General features: G+C 32.4%; 1 protein-coding gene across 1 annotated transcript; it reads left to right on the forward strand.

Moving 5' to 3' along the window:
- The first annotated feature begins 3,741 nt into the window (after positions 1-3,741).
- On the forward strand, positions 3,742-7,817 carry LOC114173832 (alpha,alpha-trehalose-phosphate synthase [UDP-forming] 6-like). The gene is made up of 3 exons (XM_028058470.2): positions 3,742-6,726; positions 6,811-7,084; positions 7,332-7,817. Exons 1-3 carry the CDS (start codon positions 4,721-4,723, stop codon positions 7,635-7,637), a joined length of 2,586 nt encoding a protein of 861 aa, XP_027914271.1. The 5' UTR covers positions 3,742-4,720; the 3' UTR covers positions 7,638-7,817.
- The last annotated feature ends 12,202 nt before the right edge of the window (positions 7,818-20,019 follow it).

Here is a 20,019-nt window from a genome sequence, read left to right on the forward strand (position 1 = left end):
TGGTGTTAAAGTGGCATGAACTGAGATCCCATAACTATGGTTTGAGAGAAAAGGATGGGTATGGAACCACTGGGAAAGAAATGAAATAGGTGAATTATCAAGAGTTGGTATGTGATGTATATGTATATGTGTGATAACTCTTTCTTGATTGGTCTGGTATGCTTGGTCCGTGTCAGTATGTAATACCTTGGAAATCTCTAGGTGGGATTTCAGGGTCGTGCTTTAGTGGTCGGGACGTAATTTCATGGCCCCTATTAGTGGGTGTCCATGGTAGTGCCCCATCTATATAACTTGGTAAGGATTGCATCCTAACACTCTACGGGGTCAGTTAGTCTCACTTAGAGCGGACTGACTCATGTAGTGAGAGTAGCAGGAGGCTTGAAACTCATTAAGGGATAACCTTGTGTGTGAGGGAATTGATTCATTATAACACTTGTAACACATAGCTCGGGGGTGAGCAGATGTATCCACCACAAGTGCAAGCATCCGTTGAATCCGACCAGGTTATATGTATCCAGATGAGTCGAGTCGAGTCTTAGTGTATTGAATTGAGGAGTCATAACATGCTCGGATGATGTGTGTATAATTGACTGCGAAAGTATATCTGATTGCATGATAAAACCACTTTTGGCTCTAGCTTACCCTTCTGTTTTGTTGTGTGTCCTGTTGTGTGGCTCTCTCTCTTTTGCGATGATCGTTAACTTGTTGACGTGAGCAGATGCGAGGAACACCCGTGGTCAACAGGGAGGTGATGGTTCTGCTGCTTAGCCTTTGGATTGACTTCTGCTTTTGGGCTTTTCATTTGGGGCTAAGGCCCATGTATTGTTTTCTCTGGGAATTTGTTTAAGTCATTATCACTCTCTTACCTTACCTTGTACCTGGCATCGTGGTATACCTCTTTTGTTCATCCTTTAAGTAATTGAGATATCTATAGGAGTGACGTTATACTCTTTTATTTTTGCTTCTTATATTATACTGTGTGACATATCTTTTATTTAGTTTTATTAAATAAATAGGGTGTTACATTTTTTTTTTGGGTAAAATTAACGCAGAGTGGATTATAAATTTTGATATCATCATTGAGTTATTTCATCAATTTTTATTTTTATTAACTTTATTTTTATTAATATTTATTAAAAATACACTTAAATTTATATATAAAATTTAATTAGTTAATATTTTAAATTAAATTAATTAAATATCTATTATTTTTATATATTATTTTATTTGAATTATTAATTAAATTTAATTATAAATTTAATAATTTAAATTATAATATTATTATAAATTTATATTATTCAAACTAGTGAAATTTTACATATACGAGTACTCACACTTTTATAAATTATAAATTAAAATATGTATAGTTTTATTATTTTTATGAGTAATCAATTAAAAAGTAGGAAGAAACAATAAATTGTATATATATATATATATATATATATATATATATATAATTCTTAAACACTAAACTAATTGAGGTGCTAAATTGTGATGAAATTTGCACCTAATAATATTATGTCATGCTGCTTATAAAACATATAACCCTAACTGAGAAAAAAAAAGAAAAAAAATTATCTCTGCAAAAAAATATTCTGATAGTGAGGGAGTTGGATACTAGAGAGAGCATACTTTCTCATGTAGGGGCACCACACCCAAACAAAACACTGTGATACTTATCATCATAGAAAAAAATTTATTATTATCATTATTATTTATAAAAAATAATGATAATAATTTTACAGTGAGAAACAGCGAAGACAATTTGAAACCTTATCCGTCACTACTTAAAAGTGTGAAATTGCCGCTCTGTCCCTGTTCGGTTCCTCTTGTCCTCTTCCTTTCAATTTTCTTTTCAAATTTAAAAAATAATTGACACGTGGTGTTTCAGGAATTCATCAAGTGTCCCTCTATATCCTCTGTGCTTCTCTCCTCATAAATCCTATTTCTCTACTATCATTGCCATTTAAGATTTCTTACCATTTTATTCATACATTTTTCCAACAAATTGTAGGTAGGAAAAATTGTGCCTGTAACTTATTCAAATGGCTTTCTATAATGAATATTTTCATTTAAATTGAGAATATAATTGCATACATTTCAAAATTTCTTTGAAAATGAGCATGAAAAATATTTTTTAAATAGGATTAATTAAATATCCTTCTGCAGAAAATAACTTTGAAGTTGACTTTTGTGTAAGACCAAAATGATCTATTTTTAACTCTCTACTAATGATATTAATTATAATAATGAAAGATTATGAACTCGGTCATTTAGGATAAATTTTGAACCTTTAATTGAGTGTGGTTGTCCACACCACCTGTGATATTTTCAATTTACCATATTGGATAAAAAGGTTTCATAATTAAATATTAATATAATAGAGTGACTTACTACTTATAAAGTTTAGCTCCACTTGTTTAATTTTCATTTATTCCACTGTTCGGTTTATAAATAGAAAAAAAATATTTTTCTTAAATTTGGACTAGTTTTATTTATTTATTTGTCTTTAAAATATGATAATTTTAATTAATGTCAAATATGTAGTCTTACCATTATTGATAAAGACAATACTAAAAGAATTAGTAAAATTCAATATATTAGATTATCTTCATGAGATGCATGAATTTATTTACTTCTATGAATGAGTACATACATTGACACCATTATTATTTTATTTCAAATATAAATATATCATTATTTTTAAATACTTTTTTAAAAATTAAGCAAAATTTTAAAAGGAAAATATAATAAAGTGAAATTTTGTTATGACAATATTCATCAATAGAAAATGTTAAACGAATTTCAATTTATGAAATGCATAATTTATTATCATTGTGGTTCTTAAACTTTGTTAACTTCTTATAATTAGTTTTATAATCTTAACAAAATAGAAGATGATACTAAGATAACTGTTAGCTAATTAAGTTATTTTAAGAATTACTATAATATAGTCCCACCAAGTCAAGAAGGAAATAGGATTCTTATTTTAATATTGATATACATATTTTTTTAAAGTAATGTTTCTTGGATAAGCACTGGATCCGGGTCCACCAGTGATGTGGCACGTAATTCAATGTGACATCCAGCTGTCCACAGCACTGGGCCGGGGCTCCGAATTCGAAGCTCCATTTTTCCACTTGAAGGTTATCCTCTCATACCATACTCAGCCAATCACACTTTCTCACATCACCAACATCAATGAGTCTATATGACGTGGCCATTTTTTACTGGGTCCAGAAAAGGCTCACGCTATTTTCGGTGTATCAGAGTGCCACACCCATGTTGGGGACATAAGATTAGGATGACATATATTAGTATCAAAACAGCAAGGAATCTCAATGCAGAGATGAACGGTTAGGAATATGCCACGTGTACAGAAGATATAGAACCCAATGAATACGCGAAACGTGGCGTGACCTACGAGCTTTGCAGCTAATTTCAGACAACCCTCGCAGGTGGGTCCCACACGAAACATAATCCTCGGTGACGGACTTGCCGAAGGACAAAGGATAAGGACGAACTCATGAGACATTTGCATGCTACTTTCCGCACATAGGGCAAACGGTGTACGACGAATTGAGAAACGTTGATTTTGATTACTTGAAAGTCCTGTGTAATGATCGAAGGGTGGGGAAGTTTCCATTTTTGATTGATGGGGTTTTAAGAGAAAAAGAAGTTGTTTTTAGTGGTTGACCCACGAAAACAAGTGAGCTTCCAAAAGTATCACACTGTTGCATGCTGTCTAGGCTCAGTGGAAAGAGATATCATGGGGTTGGGTGGCCATTGTGGATCAGTGAGAAAGCTCTTCCAAAAGATAATTCAAGATTTTTTCTCTTTATTTTCTTTGTAATTTATATTATTATTACTACTACTATCATTTTTTATTTTCTTTTTCTTTTATTCTACAAGGAGAAGGTTTATTTTTCTTGAATGGAGTGGATTGTGGATTATGGATGTGGATTCTAAATTTTTTTACATTCACCGAATGAAAGTGAAATTGGAATTCAGGACTCAGCCAAACTGGTAATTTTCTTGAACTGTTAGTTAATTCCATTTGAGTTCCTTGTTTTTATCTTTCGTTTGCTCATTTGGTCTTTTAGGCCATCTGGTTCTGACTTCCAAGTTCAGTCCATTTATGACATCAATCTCTGGAGGGTTGTTTGGTTGCTGTTTCTTGTTGTAGCTGTTTATGTGATCTGAATCTATTCCATTCCTTTTGTTCTCTCTCTTTCTCTCTCTCCTTCTCTCTCTCTCTCTCACACACACATACACTTGGATTGCTAGTTAACTACATGTTTCATCTGCCCCTTGTTTTGATCCCTTTCTCCAAGCTCGTCTTCAGACAAGTTCTGCACTCTCCTTTGATGCCCTTCATTGTTACTCATCACAGATTCACCACCTCCACCTCTTGCCATTTCATGCTTTGCAATTTCTCTTTCACCCAATTCAGGACCAGTATTAGTTGACCCAGAACTCAAAACGAAATCTTTTTGAGTTGGTGGCTCACCCCCACACTCTTCTGTTCTTCATCCATTTGGTTTATCTGGGTTTGCAAACCCTTTTCGGTTAAACGTTATTTGGGCCTTGTTTGTGGCATGAATATTGGTGGCTATTGAGGATTACCTTGGATGGAACTTGTTGATTATGTGGGTATTTAGTGTATTTGGAGACCCTGTGAGTTAGCTTGTGAGCGATTACAAGGCTATACAATACAAGGATGGTGTCAAAATCCTATTCAAACCTATTGGAGTTGGCCTCGGGAGAGGCTCCTTCATTTGGGTACATGAACAGGAGAATTCCAAGAATTATGACCGTGGCTGGGTTGATATCAGATGTTGATGACGACCCAGTGGATAGTGTTTGCTCTGATCCGTCGTCGTCGGCGACGCACCGTGACCGGATAATCATGGTGGCTAATCAGCTTCCCATAAGGGCTCAGAGGAGGCCAGATGGGAATAGGAGTTGTTGGTGTTTTGAGTGGGATGAGAATGCCCTTCTTCAGCTCAAAGATGGGTTAGGGGATGATGATTTAGAGGTTATTTACGTTGGATGTCTTAAGGAGGAGGTGCATCCAAGTGAACAAGACGAGGTTTCGCAGACACTTCTTGAGACCTTCAAGTGTGTTCCAACTTTTCTTCCGGCTGACCAGTTCTCCAAGTTCTATCATGGCTTCTGCAAGCAGCAATTGTGGCCACTGTTTCATTACATGTTGCCCTTGTCACCAGAACTTGGTGGCAGGTTTAACAGGTCACTGTGGCAGGCTTATGTGTCGGTTAATAAAATTTTTGCAGATAGAATCATGGAAGTTATCAACCCTGAAGATGACTATGTGTGGATACATGATTATCATCTGATGGTGTTGCCAACTTTCTTGAGGAAGAGGTTCAACAGGGTGAAATTGGGGTTCTTCCTTCACAGCCCTTTCCCTTCATCAGAGATATACAAGACATTGCCTGTTAGGGAGGAGATCTTGAGAGCCCTCCTTAATTCGGATTTGATAGGCTTCCACACTTTTGATTATGCTCGCCATTTCCTCTCCTGTTGCAGCCGGATGCTAGGCCTTACCTACGAATCAAAGAGAGGTTATATTGGGATTGAGTACTATGGTAGGACTATTAGTATCAAAATTCTTCCTGTTGGTATTCACATGGGTCAGCTTCAATCTGTTTTGAAGATGCCTCAGACTGAGGACAAAGTTTGTGAGCTGATCAAACAGTTTTCTGATCAGGGAAGGACATTGTTGCTTGGGGTGGATGACATGGATATTTTCAAGGGAATAAGTTTGAAGCTATTGGCCATGGAGCAGCTTCTCATTCAGCACCCTGAGTATCAGGGAAAGGTAGTGCTGGTGCAGATAGCCAATCCTGCTAGGGGACGGGGGAAGGATGTGAAAGAAGTGCAGGCAGAGACAAAGGCCACAGTTAAACGGATTAACGAAACATTTGGGAAACCAGGGTATGATCCTGTGATTCTGATAGAGGAGCCTCTCAAGTTTTATGAGAGAGTTGCTTACTATGTTGTTGCAGAGTGTTGTTTAGTAACTGCAGTAAGGGATGGAATGAATCTCATACCGTATGAATATATCATCAGTCGTCAGGGAAATGAAATGTTGGATAGAGTTTTGGGTCTAGCTTCCTCTCCTAGGAAGAAAAGCATGCTGGTTGTGTCTGAATTCATTGGTTGTTCCCCATCTTTGAGTGGAGCAATCAGAGTGAACCCGTGGAACATTGATGCAGTAGCCGATGCAATGGACACTGCTCTTGAAATGGCTGATTCAGAGAAGGAGCTTAGGCATGAGAAGCATTATAGATATGTTAGTACTCATGATGTTGGGTACTGGGCTAGAAGCTTCTTGCAAGATTTGGAAAGGACTTGTCGTGATCATGTGAGACGAAGGTGGTGGGGGATTGGGTTTGGATTAAGCTTTAGAGTTGTTGCACTTGATCCAAACTTCAAGAAGCTCTCAATGGAGCACATAGTTTCAGCATACAAGAGGACAACAACTAGAGCAATCCTTCTTGACTATGATGGTACACTGATGCCTCAATCATCCACAATTGATAAGAGTCCAAGCAGTAAATCCATTGAAATCCTTAGTAGTTTGTGTAGAGATAAGAACAACATGGTTTTCCTTGTTAGTGCAAGAAGCCGAAAGATGCTTTCAGAATGGTTTTCTTCTTGTGAGAATCTGGGAGTTGCAGCTGAGCACGGTTACTTTCTTAGGTAAGTGTTGCCTCTTGAACATTGGTGCTTTCTTTAGGTATAGTTACAAGTTAACATCGCTTTCTATATTATGTATGGTTTCAGAATGAGGCGAGATGAAGAGTGGGAAACACATGTTGCAGCAACAGACTGTAGTTGGAAACAGATTGCAGAACCTGTGATGAAACTTTATACTGAAACAACTGATGGATCCACCATTGAAGACAAGGAGACTGCACTTGTTTGGTGCTATGAGGATGCAGATCCAGACTTTGGATCATGCCAAGCTAAGGAACTTCTTGATCACCTTGAGAGTGTGCTTGCAAATGAACCAGTAACAGTCAAGAGTGGCCAGAATAATGTAGAGGTTAAACCACAGGTGTGTACAACAATATTCTCTAGGAAAGAGTTGTTTTGGTACATTCAATATATTTCTTGGATATTGATATCAGTGGCAGCTTCATCAAGATACTAGTTAGTGTATTAAATTTCTTTCACCTGTTTTTGTTAAGTAACATAAAAGGAAACATAGTGAATGTAGATCCAGTCTTGGTTCACTTTTTGCTTTGTGGTTCTGTTTTAGAGAAATTCCAAGTGTTTTCTAATAAGTAGATGTGGTGATGCAGGGTGTGAGCAAGGGACTAGTGGCCAAAAGGCTACTCTCTGCCATGCAGGAAAATGGAATGTACCCTGATTTTGTTCTGTGCATAGGAGATGATAGGTCTGATGAAGACATGTTTGAGGTGATCACCAGCTCGATGGGCGGGCCGATCGCCCCACGGGCCGAAGTTTTCGCCTGCACCGTATGCCGAAAACCCAGTAAGGCTAAGTACTATCTGGATGACACAACTGAAATAGTGAGATTGCTCCAAGGCTTAGCCTGTGTTTCAGAGCAAGTAGTTTCATTTTCTTCAGAGCAAATAGTTTGTTAAGGTGGTGATATGGTGATGGTGAGAGGTATTATTATTAATGTTATTACTGTTATTGTGCTTGCTTTACTTTGTCAATGAGAATGTAGGCTCAGTTGTGCTGCTCTTGAATCTTAATATATATTATATAAATATATACACACACAACTAATGTTATTGGTTTCTTTGATATTTCCATGTAAATTATCCTAGTTTTTACTGAGAGAAGTTCTGTATCGGATTCTGCTCCTTGAAATGCTTGATTTCTATCAGGAAAACTTGTACATATAGTTGGTTCTTTTCAAACCATGAACTCTTTGTTGTTAAAGTAACTTACACATTTGTCATAACAGTGAAAATCAACTATTCATTTATTAAAGTATAAATGAAAATGGGTACAGAAGGAAACCTTGAATCAAAAAGAATTATTGTATTGTTTTGGGTGTAGGAATGAAGTTGTAATTTTTTTTCTTTTTACTTTTTATGTTTAATTAAAAGTTACAATTGCAATAACAAGTTGTTTTTATCATTGTTAAATTACATTTCCTTCTTTCTCTTACTTGAAGTTTGAGACTTTTAGAGGATCAACACTTCTCTGATGTGCCTAATTATGGCCAAATTTTCTTGAAGTATTCATAGTGGTTGAATCTAGAGGAGTTACTTGAAGTTTTAGAACATTGTTTGTCTCATTTTTTTGGTGCAAGTGTTTGTCTCATTTGTATGTTGGACCACTTAATAAACAAGGTAAGATATTATTGATTCATGAACTTAAGGGACAAGGATTTTATTATTAATGTTTTTTAAAGTAAGGTATTAGGTATAAATTTGTGAACAGAAAAAAAAATATACATGAAGAATTTCTTTTCTTAAATATATATATATATATATATATATATATATATATATATATATATATATATATATATATATATATATATATATATATATATATATATATATTTCACAAAGGCTAACTAGTCTACTTAGAACATTAGTTAAAGAATTTAAAGTAGATTTTAAAAGATGTTATTAATACTCATCCACACATTTGTTTTTCAATGATTTTTAAAGTAAATCTTAATAAAAACACATTTTGTGTTGGATTAAAAGTGATTAGTGTGGGTTGAGAACAAATTAAAATTCTAACTCAACTTGTCACTGACTAAGATATTATTTATTTATATATATATATATATATATATATATATATATATATATATATATATATATATATATATATATATATATATTACAATTCAAATGAATTTAGCTCCATGAAAAATTATTTGGATTGGAAAAGTCGATATTTTGTGTTGAGAATATATTTAGTTATAGATCACTTATACAAAGTAAATAACAAAAATAAAAAATACGAACTTGTAAAATTCTGTAAATAATAATTAATAACAGAAAACTTAGATCATTAATTTGATCTGAAATAATTGAATTTATAAATTATAAATTCAACATTGAATTTAATCATCCTTGAGTTTAATTAGTTCGATTCGAATTCAACTGGAATAGTTTAACATCATAACTAATTTAATAAGTTGAATTGAAATTTTTAAATATATGAAATTAATCCAAACATATAAACACTTAATATTCTAAGTACAATGGTTTGAAAGATAATTATGCCTAATTTAACTTCTATTAATTAATTGAAATTAATGCGACCTTGCTATTATTAACGAAAGTTAGGATACTGTTGTTGGCAAAGCTCAAAAGTCTTGTGCATCAATCTAACCCTACATTTATTTAGTTGGTCCCCCAAAGATACAATTAATATAAACTTTTTATTGGGAGTTGAATAATTTTATTATTAAAACAGAAAGACTTGTGATTTTTAAAATTTAAGGTCAATTTTATTAGTTTTCTATCGCTTCATGTTTTTTAGAAAATTAAAATTAATTATATATCTTTTACCCAGTAAGAATTAATTTCTTAATCGTTATGAATAATAATTTTAATTGTTCAAAACATAAATTTTTTCAATAAAAATTCGATAAAAAATTTTACACACTTTAAACTCGATTAATTTTTTTTATTTTTGTTATACAAATTATAAATGGTATTTTTTTAAATGATCCATAATATTCTTCTTCATAATTATTTCTATAATAACACAAAGAGGAAAGTTATATATGGCAAACAATTAGAAAAAGGAAAAAAAAAAAAAAGAGAAGAAGAATACTTGATATTAATCTGAGATAAAGTTGATTTACGAAAAAAAGAGAGTAGGAGATAAAGTAGATTCATGGAAGAAATGGATGAAAGGGAATACTTATCGTGCATTTTACCTTTTTCTAACAAAAAATAATACTAATATTTATTGATAAAAAAGAAAAATAATTAATTTAACATGATTTTATTATCATCAACTAATCAAATATTTTTAAAATATGGACGACTTAAGTTATTATAAATAAAAATAAAAATTTATTATTATATGAAACCCATTTTCGTAAAAATAACATTTCAAACTCGCATAACATGAGAAATTATTAAACATTGGATTTAACTTGTTTTGTAAACCAATTTCCTTGTTTGGAATGTATGATAAAAATAAAAAGAAGTAAACAAAAAAATAGAATTGTTTATTTGAAAAGCCTTAAATATGAAATATTTCTTTATTTGTTGTTAAAGTGAAATAATTTGAATGAACATTTTATTGTACAATGCTAAGATATATAAATCGTGGGGATTTTATTAGAAATACGAGTATCAATATGTCTTTGTCTCGTTAACAATTAAAATTAAGCTTAAACACATTAATTAGTGATATTTTCTATTAAAATTTTCTTGAAAAGCATATTTTATTTTAAAATAAATTCATGTTAAATTTTATTATACACTTTGACATCTTAGTTAAGTTTACATCTCAAAGCACATTAATCATTTGCCTTCACAATGTAACAAATTATTAATAATAAATAAAAGAAGTACACAAAAAAGTTTAAATAGTCATTTGGTCTTAGTTTTAGTTAACTTTTTTCAATTTGTTCATAGTTTAAGAAGGTGTAGGAAATTTCCAAGATAAAGTGGGTGAAGGTTTAAGAAGGTTCGAACCTGAAATTGTAGTTGAGGATGTGGGTGAAGGTGTAGAAAATTTACAAGCTCAAGTTGGAGTTGAGGATGTGGGTGAAGGTGTTGGAAATTTAGAACTTGAAGTAGGAGTTAAGGACGTGGGTGAAGTGTAGAAAATTCACAAGCTCAAGTTGAAGTTGAAGATGTGGGTGAAGATGTAGGAAATTCACAAGCTCAACAACATAAGTGAAGCTTTCAATAGTGTTATTGTTGATGCAAAGGAGTAAGTCGATTATCACCATGTTGGAGGAGTCCGACTATATATTATGAAGAGGTGGTCTAAAAACAGACCCAAGGTCAAGAAGTACGAAGGTGAAATCTGCCCTAAGATTCGTACCAGAATATCGAAAGAATAAGAAAAACTAAGTATTGGCTACCAAGGTACATTCATATGGTCCTATTATTACTTAAGTTTTTTCAATTTGGTCCTACTTTAGGTGATTAATTTTTTAATTTGGTCATACTCTTAATTTTTTTTTCAATTTGGTCCTACTTCTGGTGTAGTTGGTCAGGTGATAAATTGTTTGAAGTTAGGCATGTGTCACATGTTGGAGACATGTACATCATCAATACAGAAAGCCATGAATGCAGCTGCAGGAAATGGCTTATCAGTGGGATCCCATACTGCCATGCAATTGCTGCCATGAACTTCCTCAATCTAAAGGCAGAAGATTACATTCCCATTGGTTCAGACATATAACATATGAAGAGATTTACAACTCCATAATACTGCCTGTCAATGGTCATCTTTTATGGGAAACAACTGCCTTCCTTGATGTCCTACCTCCACGTAAAAGAAGGTTGTTAGGGAGACCAAAGAAGAAGAGAAAGTTGGAAGCTTGGGAACTGAAGAAAGATAACACCCAAATGAGGCCAGGTGGCCATTAAAAAAGATGTTTAGTAAGTCGAGCACTTAGGCATAAGAGAAATACTTGTCTAGCACTTCCTCAGCAAGGCTGTGAAGAATGCCTCACTGAACCTTCAACACACCCAGATCCAGCACCACAACCAACTCAACAAACACCAAGTGGAGCTGCAGCACCCAGTCCACCAGCAACACCAATTGCACCACTAGCACCCATTCAACCAGCAGCATCCACTCCACAAGTAGTACCAATTGCACCACTATCACCCAATCAACCAGCAACATCAGCATCACCCACTCCACTAATAACAAAACTTATGCCACCACCAACAAGTGCAGCACCACCAAGAGCTGCAGTACCACAACCATCGTATGACATCAGAAAGGTGAGGCCAAAAATGTAAATACGAGGGCCACCACGTCCATGATTGTGGATGTTGTTTTAGGAGATCAAACTTTTGAATGTATTTTGTGGAAAAAAACATTTTGTTTTTTAATTAATTATTTTGGGGGGAAATAATGTGATGTTTTGGGAGATCAACTCTGGATTGTATTTTGGTTTATCAAATTTCTATTTCTGGATTATGTAATGTGTACTATTTTGGTGGAAGGCTTAAAAGCCTTAATTTGGAATGTAGCAACTCTGCAATTTATCACATTTGTATTTATGAATTAAGTATTTCGTGATCTACTTATTTGTCCAATTCTGGCTTTTTCATTTCATTTTGATTTGGTAAATAATTACTCTTAGTTTGGAACATAATTTAAAACTTTACAGAACATGTAATTATACCAAAAGGAATCTCATTCATTCATGAATAAAATTACAAGTACAAAAATCATAATCATTCAACCTAGCTAATGGGAATTACAACCCCTCAAAACTACTATGTTCATTACAACCAGAAAACATATCACAGCTAATGACAATTGCATTTGTTTCTTCCAAATCCTCACTAAATTTTCCAGAACAGCGATCTTCCTCCTTTGCCTAATGATAATGGCATCTCTTCATCAACACCATCTTCGTAGCACCATTTGAAAAAATTACACCCCAACACATCTTCACTTCGTCTTTGTTTAACAGAAAAACAACAGAAAACATATTCAAGTACCATAAACCCCGTTCTTAAACCTCAAATTGAAACATTGAAACAAACCTTAGTTCGCACAACCCCAAAATTTTTTACCTAAGCTTTTTGTAGTTCTAGTTGTGCACACCACTACAATGTCTCCGCAATCGCAAATGGGGGGTACACAATCAAAAAGCATCCATTACTAATTGTCATGTATATTTGATGTATTGTTTAGGGTTTCATGTGTTTCTGTGCATTTATTGTTTGAACTTGCAATTTACGCCTCAACCATGACTTTTAATATTTTTAACAACTTATACTTGATCTAATATTATCTTCTATTTACATCTATTAAATGTTAAATCCTACACTTACATTTTATAATAAAGAACATTTTTTTTCCTTAACACAAGAAATTCATCAAAACCTCCCTTAATAACTTCAATAATTTCAAGTTAATGTTAGCCATGATTAAGAGGGCAACCTATATAAGTTAAGATATTATGTATAATGTTCATATTTTGTTATTGTACCTGCTAAATCTGAAATAGACTTAGTGTAGAAACACTTAATTTTTCTATCTCCCTTTAATGTGTATAAAGGTTTATTTATAAAGATAAAGGTAGTTGTTTTCCACTCTAATGCTTAAGGATAGTGGGGGTAGTGATACTATTATTAGGGTTTCTTATTCTAAGTAGGCACAAAGGCCAATACCAAACCCAATTTTTGTTAACTTATTGTACTTGTCTAAATATCGAGATTCAATATCACGAACGGATCAATTATCAATTTTCTTTGGTTGAGGTTTTATGTATGATTAAGACTTTTAGTGAAAGGTTTCATTATTAAATATTTATTGAAAGCTTGTTGGCTTTATAATACTAAAAATGATTAGTTATTTTATAATTTTGTTCTATTTTTGTTTTTTTTTTTGTTAACGAATTTGTTTGTTAAAACTTAAAAGCAACATATGTATGGGGTTCTTGAGGTGAGGTATACTCTACAAAGTCTTCTAAAAAGCGTCAAAGAGTCCATGTCCTTAAACTTGAAGGTTACTCGTCCTTAAACTTGGTCCATTGACGTAGTTCGAGTACATGTCATCCTAGAGGGTCGACATGTACTCAATCAGGTCGTATACCTTTTGGGGTACTCCGGCCATGTACCGCACATATGGTATGCTTTATAATTACACTTTACCTATACAATGCATGAGATTTTTGGAAAAATTGTAAATAAATTTTATTTAATATAAGTAATGAAATGTTTGTAAAACAAATAACCATTTTGACTTTTTTCTTATTCGTATATCAAAAAGACTTTATCAAGTGATAATTAGTTATAAAAAATAATATGCATTTCACTATTTAAAAGTTGAAATAAAGAAAATATTAAAACATAAGAGCTTATCATTTCATGTTGTTCACAACAATGAATTCATGATAATATTAAATGATAATTAGTTCAAAAAATGGATTCAGCACTACACCATTTTTCACTTTAGGTAATAGAGAACTTGCCAACACATATAAAAGATGTTGCCTAAACATATAAAAGACAACGTTTTACCATTGTAGTTTAAAAATGGCCAAAGACTACACTTTTTTATAAGTGCGGCTTAAAGATTATAAAAAATCAAATATGATAAAGTGTTGTTTATTTGTACCAAACTTTTTTAAGTGTTGCCCTTATAATATGTGGTCAAAACAAAGCAAATGTTGCCTTCTATTTTCTCGTAACACAACATTACACAAAAGAAAATTGTTAAACTTTTTACACATCGAGTAAAAGCATATTCCTTCCTACTGGCCAAATCATGTTTTCACTTTTCCCCCTCAACACTTTTCAATTAAATATTTTTATAATTAAATAATTAAAAAACTATAATTTTAGTAAATTTTATTTCCTTTAATTTTTTTAGTATTTTCCCTACCTATGTTATTTCTAAACCCTTAGATTAACTCTCGTAGGAACTCTCACTACCTTGTACCATACAACCACACATGCTCTTGTTGCATCTGCTGGTTTATTGAAGCTTAGACCATTGCAGAAGCGAGAATTTAATTTGGTATGCTTTAGTAAAAAAATTTAGGTTTCTTTTCCATTTCATTTTGATTTCTTCTATTCAATTTTTTTTTGCTTTAGGGATTGTATTGTTCACTAGTTTCTTTTTTGATACGGCTAATTTTTCTTTCTCTAGGGTGAGGGAGTTCCTTTCAAATTTCGCAAATGCCAATGAGCGAACAAGGACGTGAGGAACTTTGTAGGCAAGACTGCATATGATGTGGTGGTGGATAATAGACAAGACTCGCCTAAAATTCTCAATCCTCGTACATTTTATATTGCACCCATTCTCAACAATCCACTCCTATCTCCAAACATATATCACTTCCAATGAAAATACATTAAAAAAATAACACATAAAAATATATAGCAGCAGAACATAAATAAAGTATTTTCTTCCATCATCTCAAAAACTCATATCAATTAAGCTATCATGTGCTTAAATTTCAATTGCATAATTTTTATTCATTGTTCCTACAGTTTCAACAAACTCAACTTGAAGCATGAAAAATACAACATATTTATTCACAGAAAACTTCATCATAGCTGTATAAAATTCACATAATTTCAACACAATCACCCAATCACTAACATATCCACTCCTGTTATTCCACCCACCCACACATACACCAAACACTCAAAAGACACAAAAGCCCCAAATTTTATTTTCGACAACCAAAACTCAATAGTTTTTAAAACTTATCAAATTCATTCAATCTCAAATATCAAGAAAAGAATTTTAAATTATTAAGTCCCTTTATCTTAAAGAAAAAGCCTACCCATGTTCTCTTTGGACACCACCACACTACTTAAGCCTGACCTATACACACAACAAAATCCCTAACGATGATTGGCTTGTGATTCCACGACCAGCATGGAGTAAGGGTGCATCTAGAACACAAAGGAACAATATGCAACTCAAGAGTTTTCATGCCTTGGAAGATTATAGTGGTTTCCTAAAAGAACATATTTCACTCACCTGAGGAAAATTGATAGAAACATTTTTTATAGCATGTTGCAGCGATTCCTTCCTTTGCTTCAATTCTTAAAACCGACGGACGGTGTTAGATTCTGAAATGAGTAGAGTAGAGGGAAGAAGAAACTTTGAAGAGGATGAGAAGGAAAGTCACACACACACAGAGGAGAGGGAAGGAGAAACTTTGAATAGGATGAGCAGGAAAGTCACACACACACGCACACACACACATTTTTATATTTTATTTATTTATTTACTTCTTTTTCTACTTTTTATTATGGTCACTTTTTCATTCATTCACATGGCTTAAAAGCAAGGGGCCTAAAGTGTCATTTAATTTATCCATTAACTAATATATTTAAAGATTTTTAATTGAATTTTTATTGAAAAAATTGTTGTTAATGAGACTGACGTGAGTATTAATTATGTGTTTCCATTTTGAACTTGGATTAACTTGTTCTTCCACTCTCTAATCCTCTTCAACTTGCTAGTTAACTTGTTCTTTCCCTCACCAATGGTAAGTTGACCGAGGAAATTGAAGAGAAATTGTACAACTTGATCCACAAGTTTGAAATAGAAAGACAGAAGTAACAATCATGTGATCTTATTGGTGGGCAAAGTAATTATAAATTATGAAAGGATCAAATTACAAATTAAGAATGAAAGAAATAGCATGAAAAAAAAAAGGTTTAATTAGTCGGAAGATACCCACTTTCATTTAGATGTGTCAGTTTGGTACCCATTTTCAAAAAGGTGTCAATTGAGTCCCAACTTTTGAAAAGATGCCTCAATTAGGTCCTTTTCAGCAAAAAATTATTAACATGGTTAACGATATTGATATTTAAAATGACTTACAAAATTAAGTATTGATATTTATATTAAAATTTAGTGGTAAAAAGTCATGAATTAAGTTAACAACTTTAGTAAGTTTTGTCTGAAAGGGACCTTATTAAGACACTTTTTTAAAAGTTGGAACTAGATTGACACATTTTTAAAAGCGGTACCAAACTGACACATCTGAACGAAAATGGGTACCATCTGACTAATTAAACCAAAAAAAAGAAAGACTAAATACTTTAAATATAAGTTAATCATTAATAACTTGTTAAATGACCATGTAATTAAAAATTATGAAAGGGTAAAAATAAGAATGAAAGAAATAATATAGAAAAAAGAATTAACGCTTTAAATATAAGTTATTCTTTAATAATAAGCATATTAAAAATCATTGGATAAAAACTTTAATTATGACTAAAATATATTTAAGGACATAAACTAAAAGTGTAAAAACTCATTCTTTTAAAGTTAAAATACCTTTTTGGTCCCAATTTTCGTCAAGTTTTTTCAAATAAGTCCTAATTTTGGTTGTGTTCAAATAGGTCCTAATTTTCGTCAACTTTGTTCAATTGGGTCCTTTTTTGCTAACACTGTTTAAATCATTAACGACCATGAACAATGATTGCCACATGTCACTTCGCAGCTTTTTTGTTTTTTTTTTTAATTTTTTTAAGTTTTTTTTTTAATTTTTTTTAAATGTACATGGGTCAACCCAGTAGCGTGCCACGTATCACTTCGTGATTTTTTTTTATTTTTTATTTTTTATTTATTTTTTAAATGTCCATGTGCCAACCCAGTAGCGTATCACGTGTCAAAGTCAATGTTTTATATTCAATTTGGTCCCTATATTTGTTATTTTTGTTCAATTTAGTCCCAATTTTTGTTAATATTAACCAATTTGGTCCCTATCAAAGATGTGATCAAATTTAATTTTTATATCAAAGTTATAATGATGTGAATTTTAATGTATTATATAAAAATATTTAATAAAAAATGTGAATTTTAATATAAAAATTAAATTTGGTTTCAATATGGAGAGAGACCAAATTTGTTAATGTTAACAAAAATTGGGACTAAATTAAACAAAAATAACAAATATAGGACCAAATTGAATATAGAATATTGACTTTGACACGTGACACGCTACTAGGTTGACGCGTGGACATTTGAAAAAATAAAAAAAAAATTCAAAATTCAAAAAAAAACACAAAGTGACACATGGCATACTACTGGGTTGACACGTGTACGTTTAAAAAAAATTAAAAAAATTAAAAAAAAAATTAAAAAAATTAAAAAAAAAACACGAAATGACACGTGACAGTCACTGTTCATGACCGTTAATGATTTAAATGGTGTTAGCAAAAAAGAACTCAATTGAACAAAATTGACGAAAATTGGGACCTACTTGAACACAAAACCAAAATTAAGACTTATTTGAAAAAATTTGACGAAAATTGGGACCAAAAAGATATTTTAACCTTCTTTTAAAAATACAATATCAATTGTTTTAGTTTCAAAAAACACAAGCCTCTCTCTTTTCTCTTCACTCCAATTCCTTTTTCCATTTCAACTCAACCTCATTCTTCATCTTTCTCATATGAATCTTCATCCTTTCTTGAATCAGAGGCAATTTTTGGGTTCGTGGCAGAGTCTTCTACGAATCCACCCGAACAATTGCTTCCTCCACGTAAGGTAAAAATCTAACCTTCTTCTTCTAGTTTGGGGTTTTTGTTTCTGCTTGAATTCTGACCAAAGTCTCATTCTTTTATGTGATTCTTTCGTTTAGGCTTCTCGAGGTTGATTTGGGGTTTGGTAATTAAAATCATCTTTGGGGTTTCATTGTTTGAATATTGGTCTACATTTGAGGTAAGGGAAGATATTTCTTTTGATGGATGTAAAATTTTTCTTGCATGTTATAATTTCATAGATTGAATTGCTTAAATTGTTGTGTTTAATATGTTGAATTGATGAGTACACGTAAATTATGGTGGTTTGTGTTTTCTGGTTTTGCATGCTGAGAACAGGTGAAATGTGTTATTTTAGCTTAAGCGAGAATCTTTAGCTTAAACGAGAGCCCTTGTCGCTCAAGCAAGAGCCCCTGCCGCTCAAGCGAGATAAATCTAGCTCAAGCGAGATAAATCTAGCTCAAGCAAAAATAGCCAAAATTTCACTTTGCTCTTTGTTCGAATTTTAGCTTAAGCGAGAGTCTCTATTGCTTAAGCGAGAGCCCTTGCGCTAAAGCGAGAGACCATGTCGCTTAAGCGAGAGCTCCTATCGTTGCAATGAGAATTTCTAGCTTAAGCGAGAATGCTGCAAAATTTTAATTCCTTTTTTTTAACCTTTGATTAACTGGGTTAATTTTAAAAATATGATGAGTGAAGCTATGCATGAATGATGTGGTATTTTTGAGACTTGACTTGGTATGTTGTTGGAAAATATGTGATTGTTTGATATTGGGAATTTGAGATGGAATTATTGATATGTGAATATGAAAATATGATTAAGGATGTATTTGATTGTGAAAGTATTGTTGTGAAACTATGATGATAATGGGTTTGTGAATACACACACACACACACACACACACACACACACACACACACACACACACACACACACACACACACACACACACACACACACATATATATATATATATATATATATATATATATATATACACGAGTATTGTATGTGTTTGATGTAATTCCATGGGTCTCATGGGAAGATTTTATGGTGGTGTTATTTTAGTGTATGCATTGGACTATAGATTCAAGTAAGGTGACATCCTGAAACTCTAATGATCATTCACACCAAATAGAGTAGAATGATTCATGTGTGACGGTAACAGGAGGTCCTAGTCTAAGGGAGGATAATGGCCTTAGATGATCATTCACACCAAATAGAGTAGAATGATTCATGTGTGATACGGTGAAATCCATTGACAATGGCTCTATAAAGCAATAAAGGTTACCACAAGTGCAAGTCTCTAGTGATTATGATTCCAAATGCATGCATCCGGATAATTGAGTTTAGTGTCAACTATCTATGTGCAATTATGTGAATTATGGAAATTTGTCTATGTATGACTTATAATTGATATATTTTAATGGTCTTAGGATAACTCTTTTGTATACTAGCTTACTCTTGCACTATGTGTTCTTGTGTTGTTTTCTTCTTTTGCGATGATCATCATTTTGGTCGGAGCAGATGAAGATACGGGTTTAGAAACACCTATGAGAGATGAGAAGTTTGTAGTTAGAGTTGTAAGCTTGTAGCAGATCTATGAAGGGTTGTACATTCAGTATAGGGATACCTTTAAAGGTTTGATGTTGTATAAATGGTATATTTTTTAATCTGAACTCTTAAAAAACTGTATTAATATACTTTTTATTCCATAAAATCTACCTTTGAATATTATTATGAAATGTCTTATATTATTAGTTTTATACTACTAAATGGAATGTTATAAAAAGAAGTAATTATATTTTAATTTAAAAATCA

Source organism: Vigna unguiculata, chromosome 2 (assembly GCF_037176805.1).
Source record: "Vigna unguiculata cultivar grain cowpea cultivar isolate G323 ecotype 2 chromosome 2, ASM3717680v1, whole genome shotgun sequence".
In the NCBI taxonomy this organism is placed as follows: Eukaryota; Viridiplantae; Streptophyta; class Magnoliopsida; order Fabales; family Fabaceae; genus Vigna; species Vigna unguiculata.

What these genes read in the sequence shown, in the direction of transcription:
- LOC114173832 (XM_028058470.2), top strand. Translation starts at nt 4,721, where the DNA reads ATGGTGTCAAAATCCTATTCAAACCTATTGGAGTTGGCCTCGGGAGAG. An exon ending in GAGCACGGTTACTTTCTTAG is followed by an intron (nt 6,727 to 6,810) that starts GTAAGTGTTGCC and finishes GTATGGTTTCAG; the next exon opens with AATGAGGCGAGATGAAGAGT. An exon ending in ATGTAGAGGTTAAACCACAG is followed by an intron (nt 7,085 to 7,331) that starts GTGTGTACAACA and finishes GTGGTGATGCAG; the next exon opens with GGTGTGAGCAAGGGACTAGT.